The following is a 14,312-nucleotide window of genomic DNA, read 5'->3' on the forward strand; positions in this document are numbered from 1 at the left end:
TGCCCCATATCTGCCTGCAGGGATGCCAGAAGGACCGTCTGTGAGGAAGTTTCACCATTTGATCTCCCCATTTGTGGGGCAGCAGGTGGTCAAGATAGGAGGCAGCATTAAGAAGCTGAACTCTGCTGCCTTCCAATCCCTGTGGCTCCAGGACACCCAGGTGAGTTTATCTACTGGAGGGCTTGCTCATACCTCACACAGGGGTACAGGCTCTATCAGCACATCCTGTGCCTCCCCTAGAATCCTGAAGACTTTCCATGCCATCACTTCCTTGAGCCCAAGACAACCATGCAAGGACTCCACACAGCTCCTCTTCCTTCGGTCTGGTGTTTCTCAGCCAGAACTGGGCATCGCAGTGGCCCATGGAACCATAAAAAATATAGATGCACGAGCTGGAGATTCTGGGAGTCCAGAGTGATTCTGATCACTCTAGCTGACTCTGATGTGCACCTTTGGTTGGGAACCGTATTTAACCCTATGGGGCCAGCAAGGTTGTAAGGAAAGAGCATATCCCTTCTGATCTAGGTTCCTCCCTGGTTCCCCTTTGCCATGAGCCTTAAGTCAGAATTCCTGCAAGGGGCTCACCAGGCTCCTGTGGTCTGACTCATGCCTCCCTCTCTAGCATGCATGTGTCTTACCCTGCCCCAAATTTTTCTTCAATCATATTGAACGACTGTTAAAGCTCCTCTAACAGTTCTTAATGGTGGTTTTGACCTGCTCTCCTGCTTGAGCAAATCTTCCTTGTTCTCCGAACTCTGCCCCCATTTCTGTCCCCTCATGTTACCTTGGTGATTCCTAGTCTTCTGGGTTTAGCTTTACCATCACATTGTCTGACAAGCCTGCCCTGGGCCTGCTCTGTGCTTCCAGCACATCTACTTTCTCCTGTTGGACCCTCATCGCTAAATTTGTCCTGCCTCTTAAGTGGAGGAGATGGATAAACAGGTTAGGGGCTGTATCCTCATCAATTTTATATTGCTGGCACTTAGCTGAGTGCCTGGCACTTCGAAGGCATATGGTAATTTGCTGTAGAAACAATAAGTAAGCTCTTTTGCTTCTTAGCTCTGTGCTCCTAAGCATGTTAGTTAATCTTAGCTCTATTTTCTACAGTTATAAAATGGGGATAAATCACTTATCAGTTAAAATTGTTGTATTAGGTAGATTTTATGCCTGGTACATAAGAGTTCTACTTCCACCTTGCCCTTCACACACCCCCCACCCCCAACAGGTTATGATCTTGATTAGAACTGGAAGAGGTCTTGTAGCTCTTCCTTTGTGGTTTCTGCACTTGGAGACCAGGGCTCAGAGAGCAGGACAGTTAGCCCAAGTTGACATAGCTAGCGAGGGGGCAGAGACTGGAGCTCTGGCTGCCTGACCTCTAGGTTCATGCTCTTCCTATGAGAGCATTTGGACTCTTTGTCCAAGTCCCACAAGGTTTGCATTTGCAGGATTATGTCCCTCTGTCTCTGGCACTTAGCACAGAGCTCCTCTCAGAGAATGTTTACTGCAAGACTGAGTGGGCCTAAGATGTGTGGCAAGGGAGCCTTGAGATGGACCTGGGAGCTGATTTTCCAGTAAACCAAGGCAGAAACTGGTGCGGGAGCCCAAGAGATCTGAGGGAGGTGGCCTTCTCAGTGCGTCTCTGTCAGTCGGTCCCTGCCCCTCAGGAACTGAGGATTGAATTTGGAAGATATGTCCTGTATATACACAGGCAAAGCAGTTAGGTCACAATAAATGGGAAGTGGGGATCATTACCCGACTGATGGGGGCTCCACCCTCAGGACTTGATCACCTTTCAGAGGCCCACCTCCAGATACTGTCATATTGTGGGGGGACACAAACGAGACTATAAGCAAAGGCTTAGATCATGTTCATTTTGTTTCTAGGTCCATGGAAAGGAATTATTCCTTAGATTTGATCTAGATGAAGAAATCGGGTCCCCTGGCAACAACCCACTGCCAGAGCCTCTAGAAAAGAAGGAAGAGGCCGGGGACCAGAAGCAGACCTTTGGGTGTGATAGCCAGAAAATCTCGGACCAGTCCTCCCGGTCCCTGAATCCTGTTGTCCCCAGTGGAGACAATGGTTCGGAGTGTCTGGGGGGAGACAGCCCTGCAGGAGGTACTGAGAGGTGGCTGCAAGTCCGGTTTGGTTTGTTTGGCAGCGTTCGGGCGAACGAGTTCTCCAGAGCGAAGAAACCAAACAAGAGGGGTGACTGGAAGGACCCCATTCCGAGGTAATCGTGTAGTGGAGTGAGCCCCGGGCTATGTCTCTTTGCATCTCTGCAGGGTCTGCCATGTTCAACATGGCCCCCGCTGTGTGGCGCAGTTAGGGGGTGCACTCAGGTGGCTGTCCCACCGGCTCTCCAGCAACCCGCTTCCCAGGGGAAAGAACGCACTTCTCTGTTTACCCGTCATAGGAAATAGTCTGTGTGGTCTGTGCTCAGAGGGACATGGTCACCTCCTGGGGCAGCTTACACGAGAGGGGAACCTTCCCAACACACATGGCCCTGGAGGGTGGGAGGTCTCTGAAGAACGCAGTATGGCTTGACAAGTTACACTCTGAATTCAGGGTCAGAATTGTCCCAGTTTTTAATCTATTTCATGTTGAGACTGCCTTAGTGCATAAACTTCTATCCATGTTTAGGATTATTTCCTTACTGGACATGGATCCTTGGAAGGGTCAGTGCTGGTCAAAGACAGTGAACATTCTTATGACTTCGCAGAAGTGTTCGCTTAGCTGAATTCTCACTAGCATTGGGTTTTTTGTGTACTTTTTATCAATTCGTAGGGGCTTTTGGACTATTGTGTGTTAGCCTTTGTGATGTGTGGTGCCGGTATTGCTTCCAGTCTGTGTCTCTTGGCGGTGTCTGTGCCTGTTGACATTCAGGATTTATAATTTTTAGGTAGTCAATGGTCAGTATTTTTCTTGATAGTTTTTAAGTTTTCCCCTCTTGCTAAAGAAAGCCCCTTCTACCCAAAAGTCACATTTCTTTTCTATTTTCTAAAGTCTCATAATAATAATTTTTTATTTTCAGAACTGTAGTCTTTCTTTACGATATGATATAGGGCCAGTAGTATGCTTTGGACTGTAAAAATAACCCAGGTTGGCGTAAATGGGGAGGAAATTTTTTTATTCACATAATTGGAAGTTCAGAGGGAGGGTGGGCTTTGGTATTGACTCAGTTGCCAGCTTTTAGCTTCATGTTCTTGTGATTTTCCTGTCTTTGCACTTGCCCACATATTGGTTTTGTCCTTAGACCAACAGGCTCTTGAAGTTGCAGGCCCTATGTTGACACAAGGAAAGAGAAAAGAGGAAGAGAGAGGGTCAATTTTGGATATTCAAATGAGCAAGGAGAGCTTCCTCAAAAACCCCTAGCAAACCTTTCATTGCCTGAAGCTAATGCCTGAAACAGTCTCCAGCTATGGGATCTACATGCTCTTCCACCAATAAGGCCCACCCCTAGGTTTTCAAATTTATTTTCACAGAGTTAACACATATCATTTTTTAAATCTCTTCTTGTCAAGTTATGTCTCCTTTCTCACTTTTCATGTTTTGTGTATTGTGTTATCTCCCCATTTTTTTTTCCTTAATTAGGCTTGTGAGAGTTTTTTCTACTTTGGTCTTTCAAATAAATAATATTAGTTCATATACTCTAGGAAATACTCTTTCACATAGATAATTTTCCAAAAGTATGAATGTTTGGAGTCATTGTTTTGTAATTCTTTTTTATTAGATTATGGTCAGGATTATGATCAAAGCCTGTAAATTTTCTACTTTTGGCATTAAGATTTGTAGCCAAACACATAATTGATCTTTGCTTATACTTTATATACATAAGTGAAGAAAGTATGCTTGTTAAAAGTAAAATATTCTGTAAATATTAAGAACAGGTTATGGCTTTGACGACTCAAATTCTCTCTGTCTTTGCTTATTTTTTGTTTACTTAATACACCAAACTTGGGAAGAGGAGCATTAAAGTCCCCCAGGGTATTTTCGTGGTTTTATAAAGTTGCTCCGTGTCTTACTAAGCATTTTTGTTTCCGTGTTTTGCTGCCCTGCCGTCCCAGGCACTAAGGCCCTGACTCTCATAGGTTCTTTGCAGCTTCATTGTTGAATAACATACCTTCTCTTTGCCTTTGGTCTTGAATTCTGCTTTTCTTAATAGTGCCACTCTGTGTCCTGCTAGCCCACCCTTCGATCTTTTGTCACTTAGTTGTAGGCATGTTTTTGCACTTACTTTGGTATGTTTCTTATAAACAGTGAAGCAGATGTATCTCTTTAAACTCAAACTGAAACTGGTTGTTTTGAAGTGAGGTATTTGGATTTTCTTCCATTTGCCATTTTATTATACCTCGTTTCTTTTGTTGGATTTATCAAGTTTCTTTCTGCCTTTTTTACCCATGTTTATTTGGAAGTACTGCTGTTTATCTTCATTCCATTGTAATAATCTTGTCTTTAAATCATCCATGTATTTTTTTCTAAGTTAATAACTATCAAATTCTTAATAACATTAAATTAATAACTCTTCTCCCTTATTATTGAATCTGGATTTTTGCTCACTCTCCTTCACTCCTCTGAGATAAGACCTTTAAAATATTTCTACTTCACTCTTTCTTATCTTTCATATCCACCCTATTTCTCGCATTTGCTGAGATAGCTTAGAATTTTAGTTTCAGATTGTTAATTAACTATATTAAGTTATTAACTATGTATAATTAAACTAGTTAATATTAAGAACTAGTTAATATGAAAATAGGCATCTTTCGTTTCAAGAATTCTTTCCTAAAACTTGTGTCATAGTTGTCAGTTGCACCATCATGATTACAATCCATTCAGATCTCATAATAAATATTACAAAATCCAACACTGCTCATTGTGTCCCATCATTTTCGTTTCCCCCATCTTGAAATCCTCACTGATTTAATTTCCATTGGGTATGTATTTTTCCTTGAGTAATTAATTACCTCAGATACTATGCATGGATGTTCTTCTGAGTTCCTGTTCCTCTACAGTCATCCTTTTACTTTAGCGTAAGTATACCACCTAGGTCAGGTACATGAATCTTATTCTCCTTCTGATGTGGAGTCCAATCCCGGCCCGATTATCTTCCTTTACAGAATAACCTATTATTTCTGTCTGTCTATTTGTTATTTTTCAATTACAGTTGACATTCAATATTATTTTATAGTAGCTGTTGTTTCTTAAGGTTTTTTTCTCTGTCCTTGGAGTTCAAGAAATCCATGGGAGTATGTGCTGGTGTGTCTTTCTCCGTAAATCTTGAGACTGGGAGTGGTACCTCTTTAGCATCTATCTGTCCTTCCTGTGAAGCCCTGTTTTTTGTGCAAGTAGCCACACTTCCTGAACTTTAGACCTTTTATATATGTCCCAAGTTGTCTTTAGTGAACACTTATTATTATTATCAGTAAAATGAAGGGCTATATATATATGTTTTCTTTTAATTGCCCTGAAATCCACGTAGCCCTGAAATGTTTATAATTGTGGCAGAGCCATCCCTTTTGTCTTTTGGGACCTTAGTGTCCCCAGGTTAATCCTTACCGTGCAGTGGGAGCTGTATGGACGTGTGATGTGACAATACTATTGTAACCATATGCACTTCTGATCTTTTCTTTCTTCCTAGGTTGGTGCTGCACTTCGGCGGAGGCGGCTTCCTGGCATTTTATAATTGTCAAATGTCTTGGCATTCTTCCCCTGTGCTCAGACCCACTTCTGACATCTTGTCTGAAAAGTTCCATCGAGGACGAGCCTTGGAAGCTCTGGGCCAGGAGCAGCCTGTCTGCTATACACTTTTGGACCAAAGATACTTCTCAGGCTTAGGTATGACTGATGGGAAAGGGATGAGCCCCACAGTGTTATTTATCAGAAAAGTCACTCGGCTGGGAGGCACAAAACTGAGACCCACCCCAAGTATGAGTACTGCTAGTCTTGAAGTGATCACTTAATCTCTTTAGCTTCAGTCTCATTTTTAAACTGTGGGAGTTAGATTAGGCAATTTCTAACTTCCCTCCAGGTTTCAGAATTCATACCCTAATTCTGTTATCAGTTGTAGTCTGCCTGACAGCCACATTACTGTGTGTCTTCTTAAAGCGCAGGGGTCATGTCTTGTCTGCTCTTGAATCCTCCACTGCCTAGTGCAGTGCCTGGCACACGGGAGGTGCTTGAGCAGTGTCTTGGGAACCAAAAGCCATGCAATTTGCTAATGGAGAGCAGTGCATTTGCTAACGCGGCCGCTCTTGGGTAGATGGAGCTGCCTGCTGGTCAAAGCAGAGATGTCTGCGGTCTACATAAGGATCTTATAAAACACAAGTGAAGAAACGGATTCCTGCTCCCTGTCCAGATGTCTTGAGCAGTGAAACTGTGAGCATTTTGAGGTAGGGTGAAGAGCTAAGTGATTTGAAAACTAGGGTGGCTCATTGGCTGGAGTACAAGAATATACCGTTTTTATTTCCCACAATGGGGCAATATGTGCACCCGTGATTGGCTATTGAGGCAATTGGGTGAGCTGGTGATGGCAGTCACCTCCCTCTCCAAGACATGATTTTGTCTGCTCTAGGCACAGCTCACCTCATGTTAGGACCAAGGGAGCCCCTGCGCCTCGAGGAGCAAAGGGCCTTCCAGAAGTGGTCTTTAGGATATTTATAGCAAGAGCTAATGCCCTGCTAATGAATCATTATTCTTAACAGTAGTAATAACAGCAAACATTTTTTCAAGTGACTCTAAAGTGCCAGGCATATGGTTTCAACCTTACTGCTATTCTGGAGGGGAGTTACTTACTAGTTTTTCCTTTATTCAGATGAAGAAACTAAAGCAAAGGACATGTCGCTAGTAAGTGGTACAGCCTGAGATAAGAATCCAGGTAGTCTGCAGTGAATTTTAGAGAGAAATTTTGTATGTGGCTGCGAGTGTGATTATGCAGCTCTAGAAAAGGGCAGTAATTTCATCCATTCACCCCATACATGCTGAATGCTTGCCTTCTGCCTAACCCAACCTTCTCTCCTTAAGGAGATTATTGTTTAATGGCCTGATAAGCCTGAATCAGGCCACCGTAACTTGAGATAGACTGTAATAAATGCCTCGCAGAGATTAAAGAAAGTATACGGTTAGAACATTCTGAAGAGAGTTATTGATTCTGGAAGGAGGGATCAAGGCTGGCTTTACAGAGAATGAGGCAGGAATAGAAAAATAATAAAATAATACCGCCTAAACGCTTTTTTGTATTTCAGGCATTATGCTTGATATTTTAAATAATAATCACAGCTAATGTTTATTGACCACTGTGTGCACCAACTACTGTGCTCAGCATTTTTGTGTATATGTCTGTGTGTCTGTGTGAATTCTCATTTACTTCTCACAAAAACCAGGTAACTTATCCTAACTTAACAGATAAGGAAACTGAAGCCTAAAGAAGCTAAGGAACTTGCCAGGGTCACACAGCTAGGGTCTGGTTGAGCCAGGACTTAAATCCAGACAGTGAGGTTCCAGAGCCTGTTTTGATAACTACTGTGCTTGCTATAACATGGGCCGTGCATGAGTTTTATTTCATCTTCACAACAACCTTAAACGTAAACATTACCAAGCCCATTTTGCAGATAGGGATATTGACTCGGAGATTATGTGACTTACCCAAGAGTCATTGGTGCACAGGAGAGCTGGCTCCGGGCCTTGCAGAGGCCCTCCCCTGCTGCCGTCACACCAGCTTCATTTACTTTATTAACTTTGTGGACTGATTTCATTGTGAATGTGTCCTTTATTCTTCCCTTGTCCTCTTCCTGCTTTCTTTCAGGGAACATCATTAAGAATGAAGCCTTGTACAGAGCTGGGATCCATCCCCTTTCCCTTGGTTCACTCCTCAGTCCTCCACAGCTTGAGATCCTCGTGGACCAAGTGGTGGAGTTCAGTGCACACTGGCTTCAGGGCAAGATGCAGGGCACACAGCAGCACACGGAAATCTACCAGAAAGAGCAATGCCCTGCCGGGCACCAGGTCATGAAGGAGGCCTTTGGACCTCCAGGCGGCTTCCAGAGGCTCACCTGGTGGTGCCCACAGTGCCAGCCCAGGCTGCCACCTGATGAGCCAGAGCAGGTCCAGCTCTCCTAAGGTGCTCAGGCCCCTTCTTCACAGAGCCTTTGGAGACCATGATGCCTGAGTGCTGAGAAGTGGGTGTGAGCAGGGATTGGGACTGGGTATAGAATGGAATTTGAGGGGCAGGGTGAATCAGGGGAGTGTCAGTCCCATTAATATTCATCTCACTGAAGTTATGTCTAAGGCAGAGTTTCCACAGGGTTAGATTTTTTTTTTTCAAGTGTTGGTAAATTCTTTTTCTCTAAGATAGGAGTCATGAAGATAGTCAAGGCCAAACCCTCTCAGACGACAGTAGGGTAATGAAAATGAAACCCGTGGAAAACAGCTGTGCCCCAATCTTGCTCTGTTTGGTTTGGTTCAGTTTTTGAAACATTGTTTGGTTTAAGACTCTCCATTTGAGAAACAGGAACATAGAATTGTCTTTCTTCATCCCTTATCCAGGGATGAGGACAAAGTAGCACAAGGGTCGTGCCGAGATCCAGCCTCCTGCCTGGGTCTTTTCCTTTGGGATGGAGACACCAGGAGAAAAGGTGGGGAGAAGAGGGGAACCAGGGAGTTGGCCACCTTCCTCATGTACCCAATAGGCTTTAGGAAAAAACTGCTTTCCTCCTGATATATTTGTGACCATACATGGAACAATGCAGGAATCAAGGTATGTAAAGACAGTGTCCTGTTAGCAATAGCTGGAAGAAACTAGGACATGAAAATAAAAGCTCTTTGTTATTTTCTGTTGTCATCCTGTATTTGGCAGTAATGGTTCTTACACTGTAAAGAATGAGCTCTTTGTGAAGGTGGCCACTTCAGACTTGTTGCAGTGGCTTGGTGTAGTCACTTAAAAGGGCAGGGCAGGGAGAGGGGGTATGCAAACTTTTAGTTTGCTCCAGTGTCTCCAAACCTCGTTTTACCTTGGAACTCATTTTATCTTTACTATTCCTTGGAACACTGTGTAGAAAATGCTGTTATAATGCACGAGGATCCAGATCTTCTCCAAGCACCCTCTGAGTCTGTGTTCAGATGTGCCTCACTGCTCTTTTCCCTTCAGACCATTGCTTACAGCCGCTATCCACAACCCCTTGTAGTCACGGTACTCTTACCTAATTCAAATCCTTTCTGCTTCCTTCTATCTAATGTAAATTCTTCCTGCTTTCCTCACATTTCCTTTGTGTCACATATTTATATATCTTACACAGTTGTACCTTAGTTACCTATTACTTTACAAATATACCTATTCTTTTGTACTTTATTAGCTAGGGCTGACTAACAAGATAGCACAGATGGGCTTAAACAACAGACATTTATTCTCTCACAGTTTTGGAGGCTGGAATTCCCAAGATCAAGGTGGCAGCAGGTATGGTTTCTCCTAAGGTTCTCTCCTAAGGTCTTTCCTTGGCTTGTAGCTGCCTTCTTGCATCTTCACATGGCCTTTTATCTGTGTGCAGGCACTCCTATGTCTCTTCTTAGAAAGACCCCAGTCCTATTGGATCAGGGCCCCACCCTTATGACCTCATTTAATCTTAATTACCTCTCTAAAGTCCCTATCTCCAAATATAGTCACATTTTGGGTTAGGGCTACAACATACGAATTTGAGATGGTGGTGGGGTTGCAGGGGGACACAGTACAGACCATAACAGGCTGAAAGGGGTTTTGGAGAACATTGAACCTTTCAGGGGCCATCTCGCATTACTTTTTTTTTTCCAGACCAGATGCTGTGAAAATACCATTTGAGTAATAAATTGCTATTTATATCTAGAAGAGTATACTTATGCACAGTTGTGTGTGTATGTAAGATATGTATTATACAAAATTTATCTTTCTAACCCAGATGAGATAAGGGGGAAATACCAGGCATAAGCTAGGGGCAAAGATGGTACCCAGACAGATCAATATCTATCAGTCCAGTGGGACCAGAGTACAAGAGGTGATGGGCTGAGAGGTTCTGCAGACATGGAGGCTGGGCAGGGTACCACAGCCTGCACGTGGGGTATGCCTGTTACGATCGGTAGAAAAGAAAAGGAGAAAGTGCTGTTACAGTTGTCAAGGAAACAAGTGATGGGACTTGAAACAGTAGTGGGAGTGGAAAGAGATGCGAGAATCAGGGGCTCCATAGGTGTCAGCAGACTAGATGTGGAGACTGGGGATGGGGAGGGGAGAGGAGCTGAAGGTAGCTCAAGCCTACACCTGGTACCTGGAGGATGCCACCCCCTTGACTGACACAGAAAATCGTGGGAGACGCATTGAGCTTGAGGTACCTGCACACCACCTAAGCTGTGGGGACAACATAATTAGCAAGTAGGCCTGGCTCCTTATGAATGCAGGCTGGGCTTGGAGGCATAGATTCAGGAGCTTCACTCAGCATGATGGTCAGGAAAGCTTATATAGTTATGTAGCATAAGGAAAGATGGAGATCACAGTGGAACCCTAGAGAAAGTCTTTTGTTCAAGAGGCAAAAGAAGAAAGAAGTCAATGAGAGAGGCAGTATAACAAGAGGATTCAAGTAGAGGCTAATGGTTTGTAAGGTTGAATTATGCTGAGTTGAAAAAGGATAATTGAGAAGAGACCTTTGAATTTGGCAGCTGATCAAATTCGAAGTCACGATGAACTTCAGGAGAGCAGTTTGTGCAGAGTGGTAGCCAGTCTGGAAACTGAATGAGAGCCAAGGAAGTGAAAGTGATGAGGGTTTCCTGTGCTTCAGGACTGTGAAGGGAACGAGAAAGAGAAGGTCAGGGAGGGAGATTACTTATTAAAGGATGGATGTAATGTGAGGATTTGTATATGATTAGTTGAGAGAAAAAACCAGGAGGGGGAGAGAGCACACTAGTGCCAACACTTAAAGATGACTGGGCTGGGATGAGAAGAGGAAAATAGGCACTAAGAAAACTTGCTGGAGGTGAGGTGTTTTGAGGTACAAAGGAGGAGTGGGAAGGTTTGTAACATCTCTTATGAGGGAGTTTGGAGACACTTAGGGTTCAAGGGAAGGGTTATAGAGCCACACTGAAGATTAGGGTAGTTGCCCCATTTCCTGACTTTTTCCAGCAGTAGCTTAGGGTCAAAAATAAATTGAATGCTGGATGAACCCACAGTTGAAGGCTGTCAGGGTGAGAATGGTAGAAGGCCAAGAAGGCGAAGGAAAATCCTTATTCTTTAGATTTTTTTTTGAGTTTTTGTTTCTTTTGTTTTTACAGACATCAAAAGATTCAAGCAGTGTAAAAGTTTGTAGAATGTAATATAGAAGAAGAATCCTCACGCCTACTCTTTCTGCTCAGGAGCTGACGTATAATTTCTCTGACATCGGTGACTTGAATAAAGTTTGCAAAATGGGAAGAATAATAGCATCTAGCAGTTGGGTTGTGAGGGTTATTGTCGGCACCATCAGAGCTCCACGGACTGGGTTCTGGGTGGAAGAAATGGTGAAGTGGAAACGGTGACAACTAGCAGAAATGACAGCTACCACGTGGCTCTCACAAGAAGTTTCAAGTTCATTCTGAAAGGAGGAAAGGAAGGGATAGCATAAGTGAGAGAATGAGTGAAATGAGTAATAGTGGTACTGAAATGGAAGGGGTGGGGAATCGAACAGTGAGAATTACTCCACTTGTCCATGTGTCTGATGGATTTAAGGAGAGGATATTGCTTGACAGAATTGTAGGTGGGATACAGAAAGGGTGAGTCTGGGCTTCTCTTAGAAGTTAAGAGAGGCACGATAGTTGTACTCTACAGATGCTAGGAGAAAGATTTATCTCCTGAGCTTGAGTTTCCAGATAATTGACATTTTGAAAAATTTGGAATTTAATGTTAGACTTCAGAGGCCTTAGCTATTCCATAAATATTTCTTAAATGCTGGGTTTGGGAATACAAGGGTAAACAAGACAAGAAAAATCTCACACTAATAGGAGGCCGGCTTTTTACAATACAGTGCTAAAAGTGTTTCAGTAGGTTGTAGGAACAGTGCTTTGCAAAGTGGGGAGGATAAACAAATGTTCCAGCACTGCCCAGCACAGTCCACATTTCAAGAATTGTTACTCAACAAAAGTGGGTAGAGACTTATTATGTGGCAAACACTGTGCCAGGTGTTATGCTTGGACATATCTCCTACCTTAAGGAGCTCATGGTGAAGTAAAGAGTCAAACAAGATAATTAGCATACAGAAAGTTCAGGATGAGAATAACTACTGGGCATGATTGGAGTACTGAGGTTTGTGGAAATAAAGACCACTGAAACAAATGAGGTGGTTTATTCAGAGCTTGCTGTAACAAAGGCATCAGCCACTGTTGTACTTGGCAGACACTCAGAGGCAGGCAGGGGAGTGGGAAAGTTTTACAGTGAAAAAAAGAGTCATCAGGTGTGCTGAGATTGGAGGAGGTTGGGGTGCAGAGGAAGCTGGAAGCAGGCTAAGCAGGGTGTCTTATGTGGTTGGTTTGGGGAGCAAATTTGGCCGCCTGTGGTTGGTCCTGCATTGGGAGCGAAAAGGCAGGGGTGCAAAATACAGAAAAGCCACTGATCAAGTACTGACTGTTCCAGGCTAATTGCTGAACAGGTTATGGGTCAGAGTTCTACTTAAATGGTCTCTGATCATGGTCTGTTTTACAAGCAGCCTCTGGTTGAGCACCCAGGATAGACTGTACAAGCTGGATTAGGTTCCAACTGTTTCTAATAAGTAGCAGCATCATCGCCTCAAGCATATCTGTCTCTTCTTCTGGACTGGAAGCTCTTTGGGGTGGAACCTTATCTTAACTCGTCTTTATTTCCAGTGTTTGCCATATTGTCGGTGTTCAGTGGATATTTGTTGAATCTAAAGAACAGATAAAGGAAAGGCTGAGGAAACTTCAGAATAGAATTCTCAAAGCAGTCGATTGTACCTGAGCTATAATGAGGTCATGGAGGTAACTATGAAAAGCAAGGAAATATGTGAATACTGGTGCCTAGCCTGTTTGGGAACTGGAAGTGCTACCAAGTCAAAGGCATCAGCTGGATCAGGGTTTGAAAGTAGGAGCATAACTGGGTAGGAGGCTGAAAGAGAAAAAAGGCCATGTAGGTGCTAAATGATGATGGAGGTTTTATTGTATGCCAGAGTCCTTTATTTTATCTTGAAAGGCGTTTCCTTTGAGGAATTTAAAATCCTTGCCAAAGATTGTTGGCAAGAGAGTGACATAATCAAGTATACATTTTAGTAAATTACTCTAGATGCCACATGGGGATGGTTGTAGAGAGATGGAAAATTGGCCTCAAAATAGTTTGGGAGAGAAGATGGGGCTTAAACCAAGGTGGAACAGAGAGGAGAGATTAAGAGGAGAGATGTTTGTTTCTTGGACTCTGTAGGATTTGATGAATGATTTTGAAGGGGTGGATGTAAGGAGAGACAGGAGTCAGGGATGATGTCTGGCTTTTATAATTGGCAACTGGGAAGCTGTTAATGCCATTCACAGGAGAAGCAGGCTCAATAGGAGAGTAAAACCGAGAGATTCGATCTGACAGATTTTAAAAGGATAGCTGGTTGCTGTTAAAATAGATTGGGGAGTGGAGTGGAGGCTGCAGTAGCAAATAGTTTTCCAGGGCTCGTGAGAGACCTGGGATGGTGGTATAAATTTCCATATCACCGTTATATATGTCGTGGGAACGCTCGAAGTCCTTTTTTGGAACTAAGTGGGTACTTTTAAGAGGGTAGTTGAAACTCCAAAAGAGTGATTGAAATCGCTCAGAGAGGTGAACTCGCTTTGCGAGTAGTGAAGCCCAACAAACGAGGGGAGTGTTACAGGTAGGCGGGGTGCATTTAAACAAAGAACAGTGTTCTACTGTGATATTTCCACGGAATACCCAGGTATTCCATGGGGCTGCATGTGGTGTGAGAGGCAGGTGAACGGTGCTGTGCTGCGTATGTGCCACGGGTGAGCTGGCCAAGCTTTTGCTTTGCATGCTATTGGCAGTAAAGATCGGACAACTTGGTAATGTGCCCACCCGCCTTTTAAATGTTAGCCCGGTGCGACCACGAGCGGAGCACGTCATGGAGGAGCTTATCTGGCCAGCAAGACAAACAAAAATAAACACGTGGACAGTTTATCGACAAAAATCATAGCGGACTCTTGCCCGCTGTGCCAACCTCTGCCCGGATCTCACCGAACACCCAGGCTAGAGTATGACTTCACTCACACGAGCTTGGGCAGGTCGGTTTTGTGCCTCCAGCCACACAAAGAACAAGCTGAGGAAAACAAAGGCCCGCTCC

General features: G+C 43.7%; 1 protein-coding gene across 2 annotated transcripts in view; it reads left to right on the forward strand.

Annotated features, from left to right (window-relative positions):
* Positions 1-8,840, forward strand: part of NEIL2 (nei like DNA glycosylase 2) — a 10,875-nt gene extending 2,035 nt beyond the window's left edge. The window contains exons 2-5 of one of the 2 annotated variants that reach the window (XM_011359445.2): positions 23-160; positions 1,884-2,230; positions 5,636-5,832; positions 7,799-8,840. In XM_011359445.2, the coding sequence (XP_011357747.1) occupies positions 23-160; positions 1,884-2,230; positions 5,636-5,832; positions 7,799-8,112 (996 nt within the window). In that variant the 3' untranslated portion in view covers positions 8,113-8,840. Of the gene's footprint in view, positions 1-20; positions 161-1,883; positions 2,231-5,635; positions 5,833-7,798 lie in introns of both variants that reach the window. The other variant, XM_011359444.2, reaches the window with a different exon arrangement.
* The last annotated feature ends 5,472 nt before the right edge of the window (positions 8,841-14,312 follow it).

The sequence above is a fragment of the Pteropus vampyrus genome, unplaced genomic scaffold, assembly GCF_000151845.1.
Source record: "Pteropus vampyrus isolate Shadow unplaced genomic scaffold, Pvam_2.0 Scaffold47, whole genome shotgun sequence".
NCBI lineage: Eukaryota > Metazoa > Chordata > Mammalia > Chiroptera > Pteropodidae > Pteropus > Pteropus vampyrus.